This window comes from Agaricus bisporus (assembly GCF_000300575.1).
Source record: "Agaricus bisporus var. bisporus H97 unplaced genomic scaffold AGABI2scaffold_22, whole genome shotgun sequence".
In the NCBI taxonomy this organism is placed as follows: domain Eukaryota; kingdom Fungi; phylum Basidiomycota; class Agaricomycetes; order Agaricales; family Agaricaceae; genus Agaricus; species Agaricus bisporus.
In genome coordinates this window covers 1-9,150 of record NW_006267356.1, presented here as the reverse complement: position 1 = coordinate 9,150, position 9,150 = coordinate 1, and the positions used below count along the sequence as shown (strand labels likewise).

At 45.5% G+C, this 9,150-nt stretch overlaps 3 protein-coding genes across 3 annotated transcripts; 1 reads left to right on the top strand and 2 right to left on the bottom strand.

The window, feature by feature from the left end:
- Positions 1–1,719: 1,719 nt before the first annotated feature.
- On the bottom strand, positions 1,720–2,947 carry AGABI2DRAFT_123533 (hypothetical protein; the record flags this gene model as incomplete). The annotated part of the gene is made up of 4 exons (XM_006458754.1): positions 1,720–2,223; positions 2,274–2,423; positions 2,475–2,659; positions 2,719–2,947. 4 exons carry the CDS (start codon positions 2,945–2,947, stop codon positions 1,720–1,722), a joined length of 1,068 nt encoding a protein of 355 aa, XP_006458817.1.
- A 1,856-nt stretch (positions 2,948–4,803) lies between these two features.
- AGABI2DRAFT_123532 (hypothetical protein) lies at positions 4,804–6,559 on the top strand (the record flags this gene model as incomplete). Its single annotated transcript, XM_006458753.1, has 5 exons — positions 4,804–5,035; positions 5,088–5,335; positions 5,936–6,134; positions 6,194–6,441; positions 6,506–6,559. 5 exons carry the CDS (start codon positions 4,804–4,806, stop codon positions 6,557–6,559), a joined length of 981 nt encoding a protein of 326 aa, XP_006458816.1.
- Positions 6,560–8,523: 1,964 nt separating this feature from the next.
- On the bottom strand, positions 8,524–9,030 carry AGABI2DRAFT_123531 (hypothetical protein; the record flags this gene model as incomplete). Its single annotated transcript, XM_006458752.1, has 1 exon — positions 8,524–9,030. One exon carries the CDS (start codon positions 9,028–9,030, stop codon positions 8,524–8,526), a length of 507 nt encoding a protein of 168 aa, XP_006458815.1.
- Between the last annotated feature and the right edge of the window lie 120 nt (positions 9,031–9,150).

The window sequence follows — 9,150 nt, the reverse complement described above, 5'->3', positions numbered from 1 at the left end:
GACTCTCGACTCAGTAGCGGTAAAGCACAAGCACGATCATCATCGGTGCCATTGTGGCGTCGTAAATGGCAAGGAACTTTGTCGTTAACTTTAAAGCAAAGAATTCGGACCGCGGTGTTCGTAGCTCAAACAGCGTTTGAAGCAAAGACGGGAGAGACGAGGATGGTGTCCTTGCACGCGGGTATTCCTTAACGATAATGGACGTTACTACCTAGTATTTCCTCTCAAGTGAGTATGCCAACGAAAGACTTTATCATGCTACGGACATATTATTGTCTCCTGTGTAAAGAAGAAGGACAGCCAACACCAAGTTTAATGCTAGAAAATCATATCATGAGTAACGGCAGAGAGTAGATAAAATCGGACACTCACAGCCCTCCAATCGTCGCGAGGATGGATGTCGACCATACAACCAAAACTAATCTTGTCTTTATCGACTGGCGCACCCTGCTCTTCTAAGAATTTTAGCAAGTTCTGGATCTGGGCCACATCCGTTTCCCTCTCTTGAAACACACTGGCATCGTAATCAGAGTCGTTGGGGTCGGCGTCCTCCTGACTTGTATATTCGAATAATCGGAAAGGAATAAAAGCACTCAAGATAGTGTCGTCGACCCTTTCGTCTTCCGAAAAGTGAGGACAAGATATAGAGGGTTAAAGATGAGACGCACATCGGACTTTCGGCAGCTTCTTTTGGTCTGCTCTCGTGAGTTTGTTTTTCCACTCCGTATAATATTGCCAGTAAAATGTATTTCTACGCTTGACGTTAACATCTTCTGTAGGTGGGGGACGACAGGCTTCAGGGATTGGAAGGGTAGGGGACCACTGACACCAATCTTCGTATGAAATGCGATAGCCAATGAGCCAAGCCTTTCGAGGATTGAGTGGACGTGGAGTCATAATCTACCTTCGAGCTGTGCGACGGCAAGGAGCTATGGGACAGAATGTGGTAGAACACCGATGAATGAACGCTGACAGTGTCAGCAGATGACCCTGACTTCGTCAAATTTACATTTTCATGTGCCAACAAATACTAAAGGCAGATAAGTGTAGATTTGCAACCCGAGCGTACCCTCAAAAGATAATGCTATCCGGTGAATAGCAGTAGGTATGTGGATAAGACGTGTTCGATGCCCTATCAAGTTGAGACGCTGACTAAAACCGTGCTTCATGAGTGTCGCTCACTGAGCCTGTCTCCCTTGGCATAAGCCACTGCTTTGACTCGCCGACTTGAGAGTCGATGCTACCCCAGATTCAAACAATTTCTGTATCGCACGAGCTAAAACCTTTTGCACTGCTGGCCGTCCATCTGCAATCCCGCAACACCGCAACCCCGCTTCAGGTGGCCTTTCCGTTCGTGCTGGAGAAGCGTCAGACGGGCCTTAGCCTGGCTTTGCTTAGACCTTCAACTTTGTGGCACTGTGCTCCTCCAACAATTTTTAAACAGGTTATCGAATAATCTTACCATGACCGACACCCGGGCCAATAATTGTTCACATACTGTTAATAACGAGTTATACAGTTCAATTGTTCGATGTCAACCTAAACGGTCATCTAACCAACTACCCAGTCTCACGGGCTCGACATACGAGAAACTATGTCTTCAGCACACAACCTATTATGTGAAACAATACACTATACACATTGCTAGTAAAAAACTTCTCTTATTACGGGTAGATTTTTGTGACGTTGACTAGCTGCGTACGTCCGTTTAAATTGGGATCAGCTTCCTACGGAAGATGAGCTTTGCATCCACTCCTGCACTTTCACTCGACTAGCCTCCTTCGCACGCTCCTCTGCCGCCTCCTCTTGTCTTTGCCTTTCTCTAGCCTTTGATTCAGGAGTGACTCCCTTGAAAAACATTGAGAGTGCCAAGACATCATCCATAGCTTGAAGCATTCCATCTGACCATTTCGGACTGTGACTTGAGTGTGGAGAAGCTGGTGGTATTGATATTGATTTATACCGCTCGTTAAAATGTTGCTGAATTATGTTTTGGATGTCCTGTCCCTTGCCCCATTGCTGAAAGACAGCGATACCATACATGAAGTCAAGAATGAGGGGCGAAGGTGGTGATATGGCTGCTTGGGAAATGTGGGCGTCAAGTTGCGGAACTGGACAAGGGCTGGTATCCGGCTCCAAATGATGTAACGTGATGCGATTGGTTGGCATGTGACCTTCCTCAAGCCCAGGGATGTCAGCAACGTCTAAGGCAAAGTTGGGTGTCTAAAAATAATCAGGCTCAGGAAATTTCAGAGAATGTGTACTCTACATACCTTTAAGAAAGCACACTCCCCATGAGCAAATGATAGATGCAAATCTGCTCGCAAAAAGATTCCATTTTCAACCGAGTTTATATCTAGATCGCTAGGTTCCAGGTTGGAATCATATAAATGGCGGCGATCTTCGAAAACAGCCTGAATGTACTAGGAAGCCATTTAGGAAGTTGAGATGAAGCAATGATATTGGATAGATACCTTATCGCCCTTACTTCTAGGGAGCAGGTGTGCGGCCTGGCATATACTAGCTTTACCCCCTGTGAAGATACAGACAGACCCATCACGTTCCATGATTTGAGAACGGAAACGTGAAGAATGCTGTGTTTCCTCGGAGGAGATGATTTGCTCGTTGATTAAATTACAGTCAATGAAATTGTAATCCCCTATAACAATGTCAATTGGTAAAACAACAAACATGCGAGCTAGAAATGCCAAATATTACCCTCGGGAATATAGTAATATGCTTCAGCAATTTCGCTGAAGGAGATACTGTCATAGTTGACAGGGCAGCCCTGAGGCGTTGTAGAAAGGTCTCCATGGGCCCCACAAACGGCAAAGGTAACAAATCGAAGCCATTTCATGGGACGGATAGACAACCTCTCCAAGTCGCTGGTAGGAATTGAAAGCGCGAGAATTGGCCGGTTTTCGGCGGGCACATATATGTTCACCATTGTTGTAGCTTAGGACGTTCGAGACTTGTCGCAGTTGATTTCATCATGCCACTGATGACATCATCAGTATTGGAACGATCCTCTAAACCGGGCTTTCATTCGAACATGATCTGCATCGAAAAGCAAGGCTGACATCCGAAAGACTATTATCGCCATGTTCTACCTGATAGTTGTACCCTCAGCCGGGGTCGAACTTGGCCACGGCCCACGGACGACTCAAACATCATCACGAGTTCTTACTAATTTGGCCACACCTACAGGCACTGGACTCGGATGTTACTTAGTACTGCCTGCAATCCCTTTCTCCGGTTGCCAAAACTATGCGAAAGCCTACGTTGCATACCTTTGCACAACTCGCCACATTCACCACATGTGGCACGCTATTGACTTGGGGGACATGGGAGTTGGACTAAATCAGGGCCATCTTCTGTCACTTGACTCGCTGCCACGATTTGGTTTTCCGCCACACAACTCCTTGTCGTCGCTCCTCTCAAGCTCGAAGGTAGAGAATGACACCACGTCCACTTCACCCTCGAAAGGCTTGGCTCATTGGCTATCGCATTTCATACGAAGATTGGTGTCACTGGTCCCCCACACTTCCCATCCCTGAAGAATGTCGTCCCCCACCTGCAAAAGATGTTAACGTCAAGCGTAGAAATACGTTTTACTGGCAATATTATACGGAGTGGAAAAACAAACTCACGAGAGCAGACTAAAAGAAGCTACCGAAAGTCCGATGTGCGTCTCATCTTTAATCCTCTATATCTTATCCTCACTTTTCTGAAGACGAAAGGGTTGAAGATACTATCTTGAGTGCATTTATTCCTTTCCGATGGTTCGAATATACAAGCTAGGATGACGCCGACCCCAACGACTCTGATTACGATGCCAGTGTGTTTGAAGAGAGGGAAACGGATGTGGCCCAGCTCCAGAACTTGCTAAAATTCTTAGAAGAGCAGGGTGCGCCAGTCGATAAAGACAAGATTAGTTTTGGTTGTATGGTCGACATCCATCCTCGCGACGATTGGAGGGCTGTGAGTTTGCAATTTCGCTGACTCTCTGCCGTTACTCATGATATGATTCTCCAGCATTAAACCGGTGTTGGCTGTTCTACGGGGACACATCTTTTCTGTGCCGTGTTGTGGCGCTTTCTCAGATTCATTCAGGCTTCAGGAATCAACAATGTTTTCTCGTTATTGCTTCGTGTATGCTACTCCTAAGTTTTCTTGCTTTCATCACAATCATACCGGCTCTCTAGCGTTTGTTTCTGGTCATCAGGCGAGACAAGATCCGTTGTCGGCCCACTCACTTCGGAGGAAATGACTAGCCACATCCTAATATCATACAGAGTGTTTTGCTCCTTCTATCATTGACACTCGCCTGATAAAGATTCGACGTAGTTATTCACCCTTGTCTTCACCTCTCAATACAGATTACTGATCATTGTATCCTCTCCTGCCCCAAGTTGTTCGGATAGATTGGATGAGTCGATCAAAAGATTCGCTGGGAACCGTCGTGTCATGATCATTGTCATTTGTATTGGCTTAGGTTCGCTTCCTCCCTTCCCGGCTTCTTAACAGTGACTGCTTTCTTCCCTCATGAATTTGTAGTGTCCACGTACGTCGCTATTACATCGTAATGTTCGCAGTAAACGACGAACCGAATGTGAGAAGGTGGTGAAGCCATCTTTGACAGAAAATGAGGAAATGGGAGATGCGGGAACATCGACTCGGCGGCGGGATATATAAGGCATAGTAGCCTTCAGACCATAAGGCCTTATCACTGTCCCTTGGTGTTTTGCCACGTTCTGTCCCATCCCCCCCTGTCTTCCGCTCCTGCAAATCTCGAACGTGGATATGACACCCTCTCGCCCACTCAACCCTCGGAAGGCCTGGGTAATCGGCTATCGTATTTCTTACGAAGATTGGTGCCAATGGTCTCCCACGCTTCCTCTCTCTGAAGGAAGTCGTCCGCCACCTGGAACAGTTCATGATCCCAAACGTATACATATGTTATATTGGACATATTATTCAGAGTGGAAAAACATGCTTCCGTTTTCCATTCAAGTGAGGTTGCCGAAAGCTCGATGTATGTTCGTTCCATCTTTTCCCTTCTTCACTTGGTGCTCACTTTTCTGAAGTAGAAAGGTCCGGCGATACTATCTTGGGTGCCTTTGTTCCTTTCCGGTGGTTCGAATATACCAGCCAAGATGAGGCTGATCCCAACAACTCCGATTACAATGCCCGTGTCTTTCAAGAAAGGGAAACAGATATAGCCAAGCTCCAGATTTTTTTGAAATACTTGAAAAAGCAGGGTGCGCCACTTGATGAAGACAAGGTTAAGTTTGGTTGTATGGTAGATATCCATCCTCGCGACGATTGGAGGGCTGTAAGTTTCCAATTTAGTGGGCCCGCTCGTTACTCATAACATGGGTTTCTAGCATTAAGCCCGTGCTGGCCGTTCCATGGACAAACGTCCGTCTTTCCTTCGTTACGCTGTAGACAATCATACATCCCTGGCGTCGCTTTAAGGTCATAGGTCAGGAGAAGATCTTTTGTCGACTTAACCACCCAAAACAAAATGAGCAACAACGCTTGGTGACCATTCTACAGGCATATTGAAAACGAAACATGCTCTCATACATCTCATATATGATACAACAGAAAACAACGTCTACCTGAAGGTGGCCATAAGAAATAGGATCAATCTACGTATTGGATCCTGCCAACAGCTGAGACGTGCAACCGCTAGAATGAATTCTCTTGCCCAGATACCTAGTACTACTCAACGGACTCCATTCTTAGTTGAGGGTGAATATTTAAAGCGTCAGATGGCGGACATGAAAGGAACATGTGATGTCAGGGCCATCTTCCAGTCACTCAGGTCGTTCCAGGGTCGTTCACTTTTCTTTGCCGCACAACTCCTTGCCGTCGCTTCTATAAAACTCGAACGTAGATAATGACACCACGCCCACTCAATCCTCGTAAGGCCTGGCTTATTGGCTATCGCATTTCGTACGAAACTTGGTGCCAGTGGGTCCCCACACTTCCCATTCCTGAAGAGTGTCTTCTGCCACCTGGAAAAGATCTTACCAAGATACGTATGCATTCTGTATATTGGTCATACTATTTGGAGTGGAAAGATACACTTCGGAAGTCAGTCCAAAGAAAGTTGCCGCTAATTCGATGTAAGTTTCGTCTTTATCCCACACTTGTTTAAATAACCTTTGTTCTTACTTTTCTGAAGACGAATGGCTTAACGACAATGTCTTCGGTGCATTTATTCCTCTTCGATGGTTCGAATATACCCGCAAGGATGAAATTGATCCAAACGACCCCGAATACAACGCCAGTATCTTCCAAGAGAGGGAAACTGATAAGGCTGAACTCCAAGAGTTGTTGAAATTCTTCCAAAAGCAGGGCGGACCACTGGATAAAGACAAGATTAGCTATGGTTGTATGGTAGATATTCATCCTCACGATGAGTGGACGGCCGTAAGTTCTCGATCTAGCCCATCCTCTGCTGCTCACGTTCACGGCATGATTCTTTAGTATTAAGTTTCGTTTTAATCCTTCCTTCCTGGAGAAGATGGGCACCTCCTCATTCTCATGATACATCACCTTTCTTGGTTAGGATCACTCGGCGCATGTTTCTCTTAGTCACCTCGCTTTCTTTAGGCTGTATAGTGACGACGGCCCTAAGAAACTTGATTCATAGTAATGTCTACACGTTTTCGCCCCAGACCAGAGTCAATTCAACAATACGAGTCGCCTCATTGTTGTACAAATTCCTCGAACTCGCCTGTGGATCATTACAAATGTTTCTTTTGTTTTCGTTTTCCGGTATAGATAATAAATATATTTCTTTACTCTACCATCTCTTCTCACATTATATCAAAGGGGCATATGCTTCAGTTGTCTGCACACGGAATGTACGAAAAAAGATGGACGAAAGCCCCAGCCGTTATTGACAGCCCCCTCTATACATCCATACCTATACCACAAAAAAAAAACAAAAATTTCCCCTCTCTTCTCTTCTCTTGAATCCCCCTCACGTAGCAGAAGAGAAATAATCCCTATCCGTCGATTTCTTCCGTTTCACAAACGTCGGTACCTGCGACAAATAATTCGGTGATTCACTGTTACTCATAACAGGAGCAGCTAATGATTATGATGATGACTACGTTGATGAAGATGATGCTTGAACACCATTATTGTTGTCGTTGTTGTTACTACTCCCACGTGACGCAGGCGACGCCATGGGCCATCATGCATCAGTGTCGAATTCGAACTTTCTTGAATTTTCAGCGTTCAGTATTTCAGTTGTGCTCTCTCACGTCCTGTCTCATCTCCTTGCCGTCACTCTTGTAAAGATCGAACATAGAAACAACTCCTTGCCGTCGCTTCTGTAAAACTCGAACGTAGATAATGACACGAAACCCACTCCGCCCTCGAAAGGCCTGGCTTATTGGCTATCGAATTCCGTACGAAACTTGGTGCCAGTGGGTCCCCACACTTGCCATCCCTGAAGAGTGTCTTCTGCAACCTGGACAAGATCTTACCGGGATACGCATGCATTCTGTTTATTGGTCATATTACTTAGAGTGGAAGTATACACTTCGGAGGTCAGTCCAAGCGAAGTTGCCGAAAATTCGATGTACGTTTCGTCTTTAGTTCACCTCCCCACCCTTTTTTTTACAAAAAATATTTGTCCTCATTTCTCTGAAGACGAATGGCTTGGCGAGAATGCCTTCGGTGCCTTTATCCCTTTTCGATGGTTCGAATATACCAGCCAGGATGACACTAATCCAAACGACCCCGACTACAACGCCAGTATTTTCCAGGAGAGGGAAACTGATAGGGCTCAGCTCCAAATGCTGTTGAAATTCTTTCGAAAGCAGGGCGCACCACTGGATAAAGACAAGGTTAGCTTTGGTTGTATGGTAGATACCCATCCTCACGATGAATGGACGGCCGTAAGTTCTCGATCTAGCCCATCCTTTACTACTATTCGTGTTACTCACGACATAATTTCTCAGTATTGAACGAGCTCGTTTTAATCCTTCCTCGGGAGGGCGCGTACTTCCCCGTTCTTGTGTTGCATCACTTTGCTTAATTAGGATCACTCGGCGCATGTTTCTCTTCATTATCTCGCTTTCATTAGGCTGTATACAATGGCAAGATTTGACCCATAATGGCTACACATTCTTCGCTCCAATCTAACCCATCGTTGCACTAATGCCTCGAAATCGAATGTTTCTTTTATTTTCGTTTTCCGGCGCAGATGAATATATTTCTTTACTCTACCACCTTTTCCTTATATTATCCCTATTATCGCGCTCCCAAAGAGAATGAAAGTCGCCATTCAGATCAAGCACGCGAAGAAACGCTTACAGGGAATTCATCATACCGCTCATCATCCCATTCCCATCCATCCACCAAAAAAAAAAACAAAAAAGATTCGTATATTCTCCCAACAACAACAATATATATATGTATATATCCATACCTATATCACCAAAAAAAACCAATTTTTTCCCCTCCCTTCTCTCCTCTCCTCTCCTCTTCCCTTCCCCCTCACGTAGCAGAAGAAAAATAATCCCCATCCGTCGATTTCTTCCGTTTCACAAACGTCGGTACCTGCGACAACAAATTCGGTGATTCACCACTACTCATCACAGGAGCAGCTAATGTTGACGACGACGACGACGACGACGATGATGCTTGAATGCCATTATTGTTGTTATCGTTATCGTTATTGTTGTTGCTCCCACTCAACGCAGGCGACGCCATCACCCCCATAATCGAATTCGAACTTCTCCTCGGCACATACGGTCTCGTCGACGTCCCCAAAGGCGATTTCTGCCCTTGCCCTTGATCCATCGTAGTAGTAGAAGTAGTAGGACTATGCATCCCCGCATGCGCATGATTAAACGACGTCGGAGTTCCCCCCACCGAATGCAAAGCCGGCGATCCCGGCGCAACACTAAACGGATCAACAAGATCCACATTAGCTCCTTGACCCAATATCGATTCCATTCCGAAATCATCAAGAATAGGACGAGGAGGTGGACGTTCAACCATCGCTTCTAGTAACTACGAAAAAAAATGCAAGGTTAATTTCAAGACAAAAATAAAACACGATGAGAGCAAGGCGCACCTCTTTACGTAAATAGCACTAAGGTGGGAGGCGCAGTTACGAAT